The sequence below is a fragment of the Mauremys mutica genome, chromosome 3 (assembly GCF_020497125.1).
Source record: "Mauremys mutica isolate MM-2020 ecotype Southern chromosome 3, ASM2049712v1, whole genome shotgun sequence".
Lineage (NCBI taxonomy): Eukaryota > Metazoa > Chordata > Testudines > Geoemydidae > Mauremys > Mauremys mutica.
This window is the reverse complement of record NC_059074.1, coordinates 41,426,198-41,443,584: the sequence shown is the minus strand read 5'-3', so window position 1 is coordinate 41,443,584 and position 17,387 is coordinate 41,426,198. Positions and strand designations below refer to the sequence as shown.

At 40.8% G+C, this 17,387-nt stretch overlaps 1 protein-coding gene across 1 annotated transcript in view; it reads right to left on the bottom strand.

Moving 5' to 3' along the window:
• DLGAP2 (DLG associated protein 2) overlaps positions 1 to 17,032 on the bottom strand; it is a 108,065-nt gene extending 91,033 nt beyond the window's left edge. The window contains exons 1-2 of the mRNA XM_045008711.1: positions 16,016 to 17,032; positions 412 to 623 (exon numbers count right to left, since the gene is read on the bottom strand). Coding sequence (XP_044864646.1) covers positions 412 to 623; positions 16,016 to 17,017 — 1,214 coding nt within the window. The 5' untranslated portion in view covers positions 17,018 to 17,032. The remainder of the gene's footprint in view (positions 1 to 411; positions 624 to 16,015) is intronic.
• Positions 17,033 to 17,387: the final 355 nt, after the last annotated feature.

Here is a 17,387-nt window from a genome sequence, read left to right as displayed (position 1 = left end):
ACTTAAATGTGTAGTCTTGTAATGGTACATTTAAAAAAAAAGACAAATAAAAACCTACTAGAAGCACAAGTCTGGCTCCATTATGTAAATACATATCTAGACAAATATAATATGTACATTACTTATTTGATAGACCACACATTATGGATGCTCAGAAAAACATGTTATACTGTTTTTTAAATGAGTGTGATACAATATACTTAATACATGGGAAAGTTGCTATATGGAAAGCATCATGTTGATAACTAAAAGTCACAGATGATACAAATGTAGTTTTTGCTGTGTGTATTTTTATATATATATATATTTCATGAAATCCGTTTGTTGTAACCACATCAAAACATCATTAAAAAATGACCTGAGTCATTATGGTTTTCAGTAAGATATGCAACAAAGTTTGGTGAAGCTTACTTTTGGTGATCTCCGAGTGGTCTCTGTCCAATGGATTTTAATAATGACTCTGGTCGAACCGCTACCTTTGGTGATGTTTTAGGGCTAGTGTCAGAATCTCCGCTTTCCTCATCTCCCATGGCTTTAATATAACTCCCACTTCTCATTCTCCTGCAGGGGATCTCCTCGTCTTTACCGCCAACAGGGTACCCTCCCCATTCATCTTGAGGTACCTGGTACCAAACACAAAAATATGCAGGAATCTCATCATATTTTAAGAGACAGCCTTAGATATTCCACACTTCAAAGACAAGTCATTTAGGTTTGACCCTTGAGGCACAATGCCATTGGTAAAATTTTCAAAAGTTCCTAAGTGACTTAAGAGCCTAAATCACATTTTCAAAAGTGGCTTATGTGCATAGGAGCCTAAAACTCATCGAGAGTCAAGCACTTTTGAATATTTTACCCATTATCCTCATATTGGGATTCTGTAGCCTTTCAGACATACCATCGCTAATGAAATATAAAAAAACCTGCATTTAAATAACATTAAGATGTATTTTTGTCACAAACTGATGGAATTCAGAGAGATGGCTAATGTTGTTCATAATTCGGATTCTTATGAAACAAGCATAATGGTGGGAGTTTTCTAAAGTAATTTTTTTAAAGAATGATAAATAAATAATTCAGAGAAGGCTGTAATATAATCTCATTCTATACCAGTAAAATAGGCAGTTAATTACTAATACGTACACTTTAGGCAGTTAAATTCTCATTATGTTTAGTTACTAGACAATCCATCACTCCTCACTAACTTTGTACATCAGGAGATCTAGGTTCAATTTCTGACTTAGGAAACAAGAGTAAATGAGCTACATGCTCATAACTTTCTGCATCACAAAGCTTCCAAGTAATTCAGCATGAGATGAAGTCTCTACCCAACATAAACTCGGAATTGGAAGCCGTGCCGTTTCAAGCTACGATACAGGCATGCAGACACTCACATGGTTAACATTAAGGGCAGACATAGGAGCTTTGCTAGATCTGGGCCAGAGAGCTCACCATCTTGGAAGATCAAGCCCTTTATCAGCATGATGCCTTCACATATTATATAGATTAAAAATATAGAGAGATACCCTAAAAAGCTGGTGGCCTGCAAGGTAAGACTCTATAGTGGTGATTCTGAAAAGTTAAAAGGTCTAGTCAAGTCTGTCAAACTAAACACATTTGGGGCTGATCCAAAGTCCATTCAGCTCAATGGAAAGACTCCCATTGACTTCAACAGGCTTTGCATCAGATCCATGGAGAGTGACACTAACTTATTCTCTCAGCTCCTGACCCTTCAAAATGCACTCATAACCCACTTTTAGGGTGAGCAGGGCTTGTGCTGTGGACCCCAACCAAAGAGGGTCAAGGGGGAAATGAAAAAGGAGGAGGAACCAGGGGAGGGAGGGAGAGAGAGAGTGAGTGGGAGGGAGAGACTGAGCCAAAGACAGAGAGAGACACACACACTCTAAACACTAAACGTAATGCCTGATAGGGAGAGCTTGAAAAGAGAGAAATTGTATTAGAGAAAAATATACTCTGAAGTATTTTAAAAGAAGAAAAAAACACAGGGAAAACACCAACACTGAAAGAGAGGAAAGAAAAGATGCAGTAGGAAGGAAGAATAACAAATAGAACAGAAAGTTGCCGTCTGAAGCACTGGAACAAATCTTATAGTTAGCCAGATTTGGATTTTGGAAGAAGGTGGTGGGAAGCTAAGAAAAGAGAGTGATCATTTCTCCCCAGGCTTGAGATCTCTAGATACAATAAATCACCCATATTTTCCTTTTAAAACCAAACACATATAGAAGTTCTCTGTGGGGAAGGATTTCCAAAGTTTGCTGAGAACTCAAGAATATCTGCAAGCAATGTTAGTGTAACGGATGGAAATCCTTAACATTTTGAAAAATATTTTTTCTTAAACTTTATTACAACACAACTGGCAATTCTCTTGACTGCCAAAGACTGAATGATATATTGCTAAAGAATTAGACCTGTAAATTCATTATGATGAAATATTTGATACCAAACAAACTTACTTATACCTTTTATTTTGTTGCTAGTGTTCGGACGCTGGCATGGCTATTAGGGGTGGCTCCAGGCCCCAACACGCCAAGCGCGTGCTTGGGGCGGCAAGCCGCAGGGGCGCTCTGCCGGCGCCGCGGAGGGTCCGCGGACTGTCCGCAGGCAAGCCGCATAAGGCAGCCTGCCTGCCGTGCTTGGGGCGGCAAAATTCCTAGAGCCGCCCCTGATGGCTATGAACAAGGTTCAAGTAACTGAAAAGCATTCTGGTTACTGGCATACAAGTGGGTCCCTATTACTTTATTTCATTTCTCAATTTCCTATATTAAGGATGAATTGCAGCCGCCGGTCTAAATACACTTTTCCAAGTGTCCATAACTTGATTTTGCGCTGAGATTTTCACTGCTTTGTCTCAGCTTCAAGATGATTTAAAAAAAAAGTGTGAGTAAAATCAGTTCAGTTGTTTTTGAGTTATTCAAGTAAGAAAAAGCCTACTTTCCCCATATGCTCCAATCTGAAATTCTGTACTTCTCTAACTCAAAAATGGATGAAAGCTAAACACGTTAAAAACAAGTTTATATTTTGAGATTCTTATTTGTGACTCAAGCCTTGTTTGTAAAGTTATGAATGTTTAAAGTTTGCAATTTCATCCTAAGGGCAGTTCTAGCGAGAAAGCTGATAAACAGCTTTTCCAGGACAAGCTTTCCACCATGGGCACATTAATATTACATCCTGTTTGGGCTGATTAGATTTGTATGGCTACATGACCTGATACAGATAAAGTTGGTTTTGCAGCTAAGTTCACAAGGACACTGGAATCAGGAAAGCCCTCTGCGGAATTATTCTTGCTTGTAATATAACTGAGAGAGCACACAAGTACACCCAAAACCACTCTAACGCTTTTACATTAAGAGCCCTTACTGGCCAACTGAAGACCCTGGTGATTGAAAGAAGTTAATTAGTAGTCCAGTCCTCAAAAAGGAAAAAAATTTCTGGAAGATCCAGGAGAGAGAAGAGGCCACTAACCCCATAGTAAATGGCAACTGTGAGTGGGAGTTTCTGAATCCTGAGTAGAAGGAGGGATGTTGCCTAGTGGCTCAACGGAAACATGTTTTAGTGGGGTACAAATTTCCTCACATGGGACAAGAACCAAGGCCCAGAGAAGACAATTGGAGTCTTTCCATTGACTTCAAAGGACACTACATCAGCCCCTGTGAACTTCTTCCTACAAGATTTGAAAAACATGGCAATACTCAAGCTCAGCTGCAGTATGAGCAGGTTCAAGATTCACTTCAGCTCTTTGTACAATCATTATACTGTAGGTTAAACACCTGATTTTTTTTTTAATTCAGCCTATCTCAGATGCCAACATGTCCTGAACCACAGCAGAGCAGCAGGCTATAATACTGCATGAACATATTTCTCTTTTTTTATTATTTTGAAATGCTAACAAAAATCTGTTACAGATCATGTAAGGGGTATTAAATGTATGCATTCCAAAATGTTAAAGTGGTTTTACAGCTTGCAAAAATGACTTTTACAATAGTTATCGGTCTCTGAAATTTCCATCTGCAGGGTTTGCAGCTGCTAATTGGGAATAATTACCCTAATTACCTACTTGCATACAGTGATAAGTGCCGATATTTATAATTTCAAAAAAGCCTTCTTCCTGTTCTAGATGTTCACATAAATTCCTATATCTGCAGTTTTTATCCACAAAGCAACAGGACTGCATATTACCATATGCATTTTCCTTCAAAAGAACAATAAGCTGATAAGGTCCAGATCTTTTCATTTAATTTGTCATTTGCTGCTGATTTGGTTATAACAACTATGGACAATGATGAGTTTTCTTTAACAAATTCTATGCTCTCGAGGTGTGAGGAGGAGAAGGAAGTGCAGGAGTTAGGGAATCTCTTCATTCTTGTGTTCCTGTTCCACTGTGGGATCTTAGGCTAGTCACTTAGGGTCAGATTTTCCAAAGACCCCAACCTCAGCATTTGAGATCAGATTTTCACATCAGGATCAGCTTCCATTTAGGTACATAGCTAATTTCCAGAGTTTCAAAAGTGTTCCACACCCACAGGGCTGTACTCATACAAATCGGGCTGCTTATTTGGTTTTTAAACAGGCGCTGATGGCTTTTGAAAATCTGGCCTCAATTTTGGGTTCTGAACTCTTTTGAAAATCTCACTGTAATCTTTGTTGCTCCAAGGTTAAAATGAGTATTACCTACCGCACAGAAAAACTATGATGTTTAATTATCATATAAATGTAAAATGCTTTGAAATTTTCAGATGAATGGGGCTATATAAATTAAAATTATGGTTAAAATCTTATCATCATACACAATCCGTGCATGTAGAAAGTAAGAACAAGAGTTGAAGCTCTGTCTGGTGGGCATGTGTAGCCAAGGATAAAAGGTATCAGGTTTATTTAGGATATAGAGGTGAAATTAATGTTGTAACCCAAGATCCCAGGCTTGTAAAATATTTAGCTTAGTAAACTTAGACTTTAGGATTTAGGATAAATTACCATAAATAAGTCAATAGTAAACCTGCTGAGCTTCTGTTTCTGTTTGTGATATACTGATGTTTTGAAAATAACTGCTGAGTTTGGATACTATTGCCTACAAGAGATAAGTAGACACCACAAGATGACCATTGGTAGGCAGAGTGAAATGTTGGAGACTTCCTTAAGGTAATTGCCTGTTCCTTGTGGTGATAACATGACATAAATATTAATGAGCATTAGTAGGGCGTGGATGTTCAGATAAGGAAAAGGGGTTAAAACCTTCATAAATATGTATGAACCCCACTCAGTGTCAGCATAAGACATTATAAAGGCTGTATCACAGTCTGTGTGCCTCGGGGTGGGAGACTCTAAGATGAGGACCACTGGTGGTGATGATGATGGTGCTGGTGAGGAGTAATACTTCAGGGTTTTCCACAAGGGATGATGTAAGTAATGCAAATATTGTGCATTTTGTACTGGTCTCTCTGCTTTACCAGATTGCAATGCGTATTGTTTTGATGGCTAGCAAATATAATCATTACAGAAAGAGCACTATGTAGCCTCTGCTGTGCACCTTGGGGTCTCCCTTCTATTGATAATCTCTCTACTGAAGTCAATCGTAGGGGCTAAACTCTCACAGATTATAGTAGAGGTAAACCCACACTTTGGGGTGGGTAATTGGTTAAACTAAGTAACCCATCACTATAAACCATGCTACACATGTAATTCTTGTTTTCATTTAAAGCTTTCTAAGCCTGATCAAGAAGAGAGCAAGAACTAAAATTTAGATAGATTCCCTGCCCCCCACACATAAGATTTCTTTAAGAGAACCCAGCATGTCATGGTATATAGCTATAGATTGGCAGATAAATGGATGCACTAGAAAGTAGAGACTGTCTCTGCAGCCATGAAGAAAGCTTCCCAAGATGATAGAGGAACCATTCAACTAGAGTGCTAGCTTTTTTGAAAGACCCACATGCTTGTTCAGAGGGTCCTTATAGGGTAAGCAATTCTTCCTAGCACAACCATCCACTACAGAATCTACATTAAGGCTAGTGCTCACACTCTGATTTTGTCATGAGTATAATGTGTATACTTTGGAGGAAAAAGTGCATACATTAAAGTAGATATTGATGCCTGCCTGAATGTTTACTAGTTTTTGGTCTGCTGGTTGGGAAGCATGAACATTGATGAGCTTATTCTCTCGAAAGTTAGTAGGAAGCACCCAGCATTCCTCTGAAGAAGGGTTAGGAGAACCTTAGAGGTTTGCACAGAGCCAGCAGTTTCTCCATGGAAAACTGCCAGGATTAGTCTGGAACTTATTTGCTAGTCCTTGCTCTTGTTTTTCTCTTGGATTTCTCCAGTTTGTTTTCTCAGAGAACCCACTTTGGAGGCCTATCCAACCAGAAGAAACTAAATTAGAGAAAGTTCTGGAACAAGAAGAGGGAGCTCAGTCATGCTGCTTACTTTGTGTGAGGCTGGAGATTTTTGGAAGACACCTGAATTGCTGTTCAGAAAATCAAAAGGACAAAAACACTACCCTGGTCTAAATGTTTTCTTCCTGGGGTGGTGATGATGGCTCTATAAAACCCAAACCCGGGGACACTGAGTAGACTATTCTTGGAATGAGATGTAAAAGGACAAGAAGAATACTGTGATCCTGATTGATAGTTACACTGAGACGTGGATTCTTAATAGCTTCTCTCGCTGTTGGTTACTTTTGTTCCCTGATGCTTCTCCTTCGCTTTGTGACTTTTCTCTGAGTATAGAGGGCTATGCTTTTTGGTTTTGTTTTCTGCTCAAGCAGCACCTTTTCAATAAGCATCTAAAGACAACATTCTATTGCTGCACTTTAAAAATAAAATAAAATAAAATAAGAAATTCATTAGGTATTGACTATTTTCCTTGATTTACCCTGTCCTTAGAGGGTAAATGCCACAATGCCATGCTTGGCATTGTGGCAAACTCCTGTTGGCATATGAAATATTTGCAGCAAAAGTTGAAATGCTAAAATTGCAAGTCTTTTCACCTTAGATTGTGGATTTGTGAGTTTGGTCCCAGTTTCATGGGCCCGTTTTTGAAGGAATTTTTTTTTTCTTGAGAAAACACAAAACCCTGTGAGTAAACGTTTTTTGAGCCAGTTACTGGCCTTCCCCCCTCCCCCGCCAAAAGAGGGAAATTCTATGAAAAATATGTATGCAATTTTCCATAAACATAAAAATGCAAATGATTTTATTGTCACAAATTCTAGAATCAGAAGTCTCTAACCCCATACAAATTTGACTGGCTCTATCTCCTCCAGCCCTATTGACTATGACATTTAAGGTTTTGGAAGTAGGGAGGAGTTATAGGATGAATCTGGACCTATAAAGAAACCCTTGTTTCTTTAAATACATAACCTTTTATTGCCTCAACACCATTTTCAGTGCATGTATCTTTCTCAATGCACGTATATTATTTAGTTATTCTGATTTTTTAAAAAAATGTGCTGATTCATTGCTCTACGTACATGTATTATATAATTAAAAACATTCAAAAAGCTTTATAAAATGAACCAGGAATTCCTTCTCAGCATTAACGAAAGCCACCCCCTCCATTCCCTTCAAATTTCATAAGCCACCCCCATCCCTGAGCATGTGGGAGAACAGAGAGATCTTGCAGCATGCCCTGAAGGTCAGCTGACACTGTCAAACAAGTGGGGAGTTAATTTCAGAGCTGAGGACCCTTTGCTGGGAATGTCCTACCAATAACTCTCCCATTTAAACCAGGGGGACGTCATCTTGAGAACCTCACCTGATATCATGTGTCATGGTATCACATGCAGAAGGAGGTGGTCAGATAGATCCCAAACCATTTAGGACTTTTATAGGTCAAAATCACACCTTCAGTTGCACCTGGAAATGAGCTGGAAGCCAGTGCAGATCACAAAGCACAAGTGTAATATGCTGTGAGAGACACTCCATGAAGCAAGTCAGCAGCTGCATTCTGTATTAGCTGACATTACCAAACTTTTTTTTTCAAGAGTAGCCCCAAGCAGAGCACAACTGCAATAACTGAAATTTGAAGTGAAGACGACATGGGTCCCATGTTTTCAGGGATTCTGTATCCACAAAATATCCACTTGCTACAGAACTGTGCTCCAAAATCTCAGCTTAAACTGAAAGACATGAATCTAGTATAAATATATGAACTGTCACCTGCCTTACTCTTCAGAGAGCCTTGAAGCAAAAGCTCGAAGAGGTGTGAAATGCCCCATGGCCCCATAGTTTATAGTGCTCTAGGGGGCAAAGAAACAGCAGGTAGGGAGCTAGAGCTGGAGTCCAGCTTGTAACCAGGGGGATCTGGAAATGTAGGCTAGCCAGCTGGGTTGCCTGGATGATGGGACAAGGCCCAGAGAACTAGGAAGATGACCAAATGAACCTGACCACAAGCTTCCCTGGCATATATGGGAGGAAAAAGGCTTTGAATGATGCAGGGACCTTTGCCTGGAGTGTGGAGCCAGGTTACCCACAGGATATAATGGAACCAAAAAAATGCATCCTCATCCATTCACTATAAAAAGAACCACTGTAAGAATACTCAGATGAATTTCGCATCCATTAGTATTTTAAACTAGGAGCCATAGTTATGCATGTTTATATGAAGAGGTGGGAATAAAGGGTGTTTATATGAGGAGGTGGGAATGAAGGGTATTTCATGGTGACAGTCAAAATTACATTGTTGTAGAATTTAAGGTGGTGGTTGTGTAATTTGTTTTCATTGTGCCACAGAAGTAGATGGAGCTCTGGGCATATGTTTTTTGCCACAAGTCTTCGCAGGTAAGAAAGGCTGAGTAAAAACTGACTCTTTTGGAATTACTGGTAACTAACCCCTTCTGAGGAGCTACATCATTCAACCTTTGCATTTTGCCAGTCACTCTACCTCACAGAAGGGTAACCATATGTCTTCCCTCTCTGTGGCCACAAAAGGCCCTGCCTGAAGTACAAGTGGTGCAGTTCTGATGCACAGAGGAAAGAAATCCCACATGCTGGATTCAAGTCCTTCACAGACGATAGAGCCAAGACTATGGGGCTCCCTCGGCATCTTCCACAGATGGGTTCAGTGAGGGACAAGGGTGAGTTGGAAGATCAATCATTGACCATTATTTCAAATAGTGAGGACACAGCACAGCCTACAGTAGTAGCCATGGAAAAGCTCTGCTGTTGCTCTGGAGTCTGGGGAGAAGAGAAAAGCTTTTATTTCCTGCTGCCCTGGAATCCACACACCAACTTCGGCTATTCAGACTTGATGGGAGCAAGAGGATTTGGCCCATAAGGAGCAAGTGACATTCAGGGCATTATTTCTAGATAACCTAGCTGGCCTAACGTACCCTTGCTGCATGAACCAAAAAGTGTAGCCCACTTTTTTAAAATATTCACTTCCAGGACTCCAAACATCTTAGCTGTTAAACAACTGTAACCTACAAGAGTGCATCAGTTTATAACCACTGAGGTACATGCCGAAGTTTGGTGATTGTAGGAATTGTAACAGAAAACCTATTTTGTGATTTAGTAAAGTAATAATGGAACAAGAAAAGTGCTCTGACGGCATCTCCAGGCATGCCTGCACCAACATTTGCTGCACAGCAAACTGGGGTGTAAATCTACAGTGCTGCAGCATGCTGTGCACTAACTATTGGTGTGAACACCGCTACTGTGCACTAGATGTTCCATAGAGCACATTGACTTATTGCTCTTTCAAACCACCTATTTAATCCAAGCAAGACACATTTTTCCTCCAGGGGCTTTTTCCCCCAGTCATTATGTGGGCATTACTGAAATGATAGCACAGATGTCTTTAAAACACCCTCTTTTTAAAAGGGCTATATAGAAATGAACATATATTTTATCTCTCATCCACTCTTCTCATCCTAACAAATGAGTTTTATGGTTATGATCAGCTGACCCAAAACTCCATTGGCAATTATTTAGTCGCCAGAGGAAGGTAATTATTTTTGTTACTTTCCAGCTGTTAGGAGACATTTTACTATCTGTATAATTCTAAAGGGGGATATATTTATTCCCTTACTTGACATAAGAGAGGCCATGAATACATTGCCACTAAGATATTGAGGGAGGGATAGCTCAGCGGTTTGAGCATTGGCTTGCTAAACCCAGAGTTTTGAGTTCAATCCTTGAAGGGGCCACTTAGGAATCTGGGGCAAAAATCTGTCTGGGGATTGGTCCTGCTTTGAGCAGGGGTTGGACCAGATGCAGGGGCGGCTCTAGGAATTTGGCCGCCCCAAGCACGGCGGCACACCGCAGGGGGCGCGCTGCCGGTCGCCGGTCCTGTGGCTCCGGGGGACCTCTTGCAGACGTGCCTGCGGAGGAGGCATGCCTGCGGGAGGTCCACCCGAGCTGCGGGATCACCGAACCCTCCTCAGTCATGCCTGTGGCAGGTCCGCTGGTCCCGCGGCTCCAGGGGACCTCCCGCAGGCATGACTGCGGAAGGTCCGCCGGAGCTGCCTGCCGGCAAAATGCCGCCCCAAGCGTGCGCTTGGCACGCTGGGGTCTGGAGCCGGCCCTGACCAGATGACCTCCTGAGGTCCCTTCCAACCATGATATTCTATGAAATACACATGAGGAATTAACTTCAAAAACATCCTTTAAAGATGACCCAGAAAGGGTGGTAAAATCATGACCATTTGGGGGTCAGAGTCAATTCTTTAAAAGATGTTTTTAAAGTGAGTGCTGTGCAATTTCCTCCATGACCCAAAACTGCACTAGCTGATCAGCTCAGTCCTAGGCAGCCAAGGGAAGTGTGTGGTTATCTAGCATCAGTGGCAGTAGTCCGAGCAGCACCCCCAGCACATGTGTGAATTGGTCCAGGGCTCTAGAATATCAAGTTACTTGTGGCTGCAGGCTTCTTGGTCCCCTGTAGGTAGCCCTGGACAAATGTGGCAAAGACCAACTTTCAACCTACCTCTCTGTTTAATGTTGAACATTATTTTGACAACAAAAAAGTGCTAGAAATATAAAGGAGAATAATTCTTGATAAAATATTGGTAGGAATACAGCCTCTCCTTTCCCATCCTGGTGACAACACTTGTGCAATAATGTCAACTTGCACTGGCTGTTAGAAAGATATGAAACTATGAATATTTTTTTTAATTTTGTTTGGAAAACCAGCCACGGCATATCTGCAGCAATATTTTCATCAGAAATGGTAAACGGCTCTTAGCACTTGGAGGCAGCATACTATCATGTCATTAATCACTGTCATTATTGGAGACTCTCAGTGGTTTTAGTCATAACCTTGCCCAATAGTTGAGTCCATGTAATTATTTCACTTTTCTCTTGCAAAGAGCAGCACTTCAGCCTTGGCCATGCTGATATCTCTGCATCCCTGGAAACCGGGAAGGAGGAGTGTCAGTTTAGTGTAAAGTCCCTAGTTCTTTAAAGCCGTTCAGGGAGTAACTACAGAATTGTACAGAGATATAATGGGTACTGGGAACATTATGAAATGAATGCATATGAGGAATTCATTGTAACACACATTAGGAGTAATTTATACTCAATAGTTATTCAGCACTGGAAGTAGTTTTGTATAGTTGGAATATAGGGCTTCACGTGACGAAATCTGGAGTTTGTAATCTGCCTTCATGACAGTGTAGTGCATTTAGAGTTGGGTTAGGATGAATTCCATCCTCCCAACCGAGAGACAGCACAGAGCTGCGGCACAGACCTTTTGAGGCTGTAACTCTACCTTACTGATGCAACAATGGCCTCAATGGGGTTCCATAACTAGGACAATTCAGTGGTCCCCTTCGCTGGCCTGTCCTCAGCGCTCTTCTCCACATCGGCATACCTGAATCCAGAGTGCAGCCCCACTGACACTGGGTCTATTTTTTTAAGATAACATGAAACAGAAGGACAGATAAACCCAGTGTGTTCCTTTCATGCTACAGAATCCACTGCTGCTATTATTACCTGCACACTAGCAATGTCAGTGCAGTTAAGGGATGACGCTAGCACTTTAATGCATCAGGAAGGCAGAAGGGGGCTGTGGCCATTTTTAGCACAACATGCTATTTTCTTTTTTAAGTGCTGACTCATTCGCTGTACCATTGATGTGTTTACCTTGATTTCATGCTGCTGCTTCAAATACTGTTGAATGGCTGAGGAAGGAATATCAATCAATGGCACATAATATTACGCTCCCAAACTGTAGTGGTTGTTAGTTGTACGTTTTTGCCTGAAATTGTTTCCTTTTCTCTTCCAGCAGTGCTCACAGATATTTGAATACTGGAAATTGTAAAATCCAACTTTTACATTTATAATTTTACTATTGATACTTAGCTCACTTCCAGCTTTCTCCCTGAAAATCCTTGTCACACCTAGGGATTCATATCAAACAGTAAAGTAAGTCAAATAATAGGCTTCAGCTTCAAATGTGTTGTGCCTAATTAGCCAAAGAATCTGATAATTGAAGATTTCCTTGCTCCCAACAGCTTTCGATATCAAGGGAAAAATTATTTGGGGAGCAGTAGCAACCACTATAGTTAAAGCTGCACCAGAGTTTCCATTCTAACCCTCTGTTTTCAGTTATTCATATTTTTTCAAAATTGTCATCTTTCACATTGAAATTTTCCTGGCTTGGTCACTCCCCAAAGATGAAAATTTGAGGAGACACAGTTCAGCTGTTTCTCAGCAAGAGGAAGAGGAAGGATGATGCACTGATTAGGGGGTAGCCTGGGACTTGGGACACCTAGATTTAAGTGCCAGACCATAGGCTCTGCCACAGAGCTCCTAAGTGACCTCAGGCAAGTTGCTGGTCTCTCTGTGCCTCAGATCATCACTTGTAGTAGGGGGCAGTAGCATTTCCCTACCTCATAATGTTGTGAGGATAAATATATGGATAACTGTGAGGTGCTCAGATACCAAAAGTGATTTGAGCCATATATGACATGCATCCGACGAAGTGGGTATTCACCCAGGAAAGCTCATGCTCATGCTCCAATTCGTCTGTTAGTCTATAAGGTGCCACAGGACTCTTTGCTGCTTTTACAGATCCAGACTAACATGGCTACCCCTCTGATACTTGAGCCATATAAATACCCAAGATAAACAGACAGGAGTTAAAAATATAAACTTCCTCTGTATGAAAAAAAAATATCTGCCCAGGATTCCATAGTTACATGACCATGATCTAAAGGGACAGTTCAAAGTTTAAATTTGGTATGGAAAACACCCTTGTCTTTGAATGTCACATACGTTTAACGCTATACCCAGAGAGGTGTTTACATGGATTTTTTTCCCTGCAAAACTGATCATGTGGGCATCTCAGGTAAATGCTTTGCATGGCTGATTTAGCTGCATAATCAACATCTTAATACCTTCAATTATTCTGAATTAGCCAGGATCCATTTCCAAATACGTCTGTGAAAAAGAGGGGCTAGCAGTGCCTTTACTTTTACCATGGGGTCCTGAGAGCTGTCCCTACCTTTCTGATTGACCAGCCTTAGTAAATCTCATCATTTAGTAGGCACTCCCATATAAGGTAGGCAAATATTCTCCAATTTTACACATGATGTAACTGAAGCCCAGGGAGATTAACAAATGATTGAATCCACTTCTGATAGGAAATTTGTGGCAGAGCTGCTAACACAGCCCATCTATCTTCTATGAATGATTCATGTCTCATCTAATAGATAGTACATCTCAAAGAAAATGCTTCAAAGCTATATTTTTAAATACGTCATCTGCAGAATGGGATTTCTCATACTTGCTTACCCAACTAGGTCTAGTGCGGAGGTGTCTAACACCCAGCCTGCTTGATGGATTTATGTGACCTACATGTCATATTCAGAGTTCACAGAATACAAACTTCAAAAAAAAATTAACCATCATATTTCTGAAAAAAACTCTCTCTAATACAGAGCTAGGTGCAGTACTCTTTTTTGGTTTTTTCTATGGCCCCTATTATTATGGCATCTAAGCACCTCACAATCTTTAATGAATTTACCCTTGCAACATCCCATGAGTTAGGAAAGTTCTATTATCTCCATTTTACAGATGCAGAACTAAGGCACAGAGAGGCTAAATGATTTGCCCAGCGTCACACAGGAAAGTCTCTGGCAAAGTACAAGCTTGAACCAGGCCTCCCAAATCCTAGTTTAGAATCCTAATCTTCCTTTCTAATATTTGCAAACAGGCTAAAATAATGATTTTGAGAAGTATGAAGTCTCCTGCACCCCACTTATCTCATTGGGCTGTTAACTCTAATGCCTAATGATAATGCTTCCAATTTCAGCATTAACTGTTTCACTACTGATCATCTGAGCAGAATGAAGTATGGGGGAGTGAGGCTAACTGGGTTTAGAACTGAGAATTGCTCGAGGGAGAAAGAAGGAGACACAAAGACAGGAGAGAGAGAGAGAGAGAGAGAGAGAGAGAGAGAGAGAGCGCAACACAGAAAGGAGGGAGAGAAAGAAAGTGAAACAAAGGACAGAAATAGGATAGATATGGAATATTTCTACAGATGTTTGACAAGATACAGCTCTTGCAGCATTGGCTGTTGTGGGAGTGTGCTATTCCACTGCCCACCCCGTTTTGGCATGGTGTGGCCCTGCTGACATGCCATCCTCCTGCTTCTCCCAAAATACTTTAAGTAACATATAACTGTAATCAAGTTATATTCACTTTCTTGGGGTCCAGTGTTTATAAAAATATAATCTCCTGGCCCAAACCCTATCACCTTGTTAAGGGAGTCCACAGCCCTCCTTCATGAGACTGTGCAGTGCTTGAACCCAGTTTCCAGAGAGCATCAGTAGCTGGGTTCCAGTGCTGTTTCACAGACTCTCCTTTCTCTCTCCTCCGTTAACAGCTGGGTTTTTATCAGCTGTTAACGGAGATAACTCCCTGATAAACACCTGGGCCCTATTCCTCTGTTTGTCTGCTGCTCCCTTAAACACCTGGTCCTTAAAAGGGCCATGTTGTGGCTTAGGGTTGGCTGCATGTAGAACCACTTCCTTAAAGAGGCCAGACCACCCTGTTACAGTCCCTTTCAGCTTGGAGAGACCAAAAGCACTGCACAGGACTAGAGGAAACATCTCTCCCTTTATTCTACATTTGTTGGCTTCCACGGAAACCAAAGAGGTTTGGAGATACTCAAGATACAAAAGCTGAGAAGTGTTAGAGTTGGTTAATGCATGAGACAAACAATTTCTATAGAGAGAAAATCTGATTTTAAAAGAAAACAAGAGTGAAGGCACTCACAACAGCAATGGAGTTTTCAGGCCAGTTAAGTTGTCTAAATATCAGATTTGAAATACTTACTCTCCCTGAGGCCATCCATTCAAATTTCAACAGGAATGGCTCATACCTTCATCCTCATGGTAGATAAACTAAATGTCCTGCAGCTCAGTACCTGAGTTTTTCAGACCAAGCCTTAAAGAGACAGGATCAGATTCACTGGTACCCTCAGCTGCTTTGCACCACTTCAGGGATGCAAAGCAACCATAAACCCAGTTTCTCCAGCCAATTAAACTACTTTGCATCATGATAGCAGAGCAGCAAAAGCAACTAAGCTTACCAGTAAATCTAGCCCTGTGTTGTTAAGACTGTTTGGGAAGAGATGTGAGAGTGACAGAACAGAAGGAAAGATCTCTCAAGTTCTCACCCTGACTAGCTTAATATCTTTAATTTATAATTGTCTTCTATAAATTTATTCAAGATACAAACTGCTGTGCAAAGTGCCCCTTTCTGTAATCTGAAACACAGACTTCACCAAGATTTAAATACAGGATTAACTCAGGTACTGAAAACAAATTCATTAAAATTAGACTAGTTAACATTACGTCAATTTTATTCATATTTCAATCTGAATCCTATTAATAAAGAATAAATACTGCAGATTTCCCACCTCCAAGATATCTGCAGTAGATGAATACCATAACCTTTGAGAAAGATTTACAGGGCACCCCTATAGTTTTACAATGACTTTCTGGCATAAATTATAACTAATTGCTTTTCTATTACAAATATTAACCAAATCTGGCTTTTACCTGAAGGTAATGGCACGGCCTCAAGGAAGGTTTGATTTCCTGATGAACCAGAGGCTTATCTAGGTTAAGCGATGACTTGCGATAAGCTTCTTTAGCCTGGCTTACTGTAAGTGTAGACCAAGAACTCCTTTTCATGTATTTACCATCAGGGGTCATTGCTAGCCCTTCACAAGCAGAACATTTCACATCATTGTTACTTTTGGAAGTCTTTAGTGAGAGATCCCCAAAATGCCCCTGGAGAGCTTCAGGGTAGCAGTGGGAGATATGATCTACATGATGCCTATTAATCACACTAGGTGTGCGATAAGTGCTATCACTGTCCAAATTATCATCAGAGCTCCACCAGCTACTCATACCAGATTTATGCTTGCTCTCTGGTTTTCGTTCCTTACTTTTACTCCTTTTGCTGTGCTTGGAATGATGTCCATGATGATGGTCGTCCCCTCGACTGTCTCCCTTTGTCCCATTGACATTGCCTTTGGATGACCCTTCCAAAGAATGAGACTTAGTGAAAAGTTTCTGGACTGAATGAACAAGATGGCGTATTCTTCCTGGGCTTTCACTGCGTTGTTCTGCAGCTGTTGAGGTCCTTTGATATTGTAAAGTGTGAAACCCATCCCTGTGGAGAGGAAGTTGTTTCTCAAACTGATCCAGGAGATTGGCAGGAATTCGGTTAATCTTAGGGTTAGCGTGAGACATGGCGCAATCGTCCCTCGTTTCGTAATGTGAGCTGTAGTGCATTCTGGGGAAAGTGCTACTTGACATGTGATCGCCCATAACCATGGGCATCATCATGCATTCTGAATGGATGGAGCTTCGCGGTGAGCAGCGATGATGGTCCAGTGGGCAGCTCTCTGTAGGGCTGAGAAGATATGATTGCCTTGGCTCCTGCCCATGGTGGATATGATCATGGGTGTGTTCACAATCTTCAGGGGATGCTAAACCACAAGTATGAGCAGAACATAATTGTGGTTGGTTGCGACTACTAGATAATCCTTTCATGTTCCTCGGAGCAGGCGAGAATCTTTCTTCATTGAAGTGCTGAGAAGGTGACCAGGAGTACTGCTGGTCTGTTGATAGAACATACACAGTTCAGTATTGTAGCTAATTAAAATATTAATTTTAAAAGTACAAATATATTATGAAAATAAAGCATTTTTTCATAGAAACTCAATGGAAGGTCTCAGTTACCAGTCAGGGACTCCAATCTCCAAATTAAAGCTGGTTAAATATTTGCTGCAAACAACTTATTTGGTGAATTTAAACCTTTTTTTCTTGTTTACAAGTTGTCTACAAACAGATCTAGATTTTTCTGAATGTGTTCATTATGCAAATCTACTCAAACAATTTTGATGGATACATTTTGAGCATT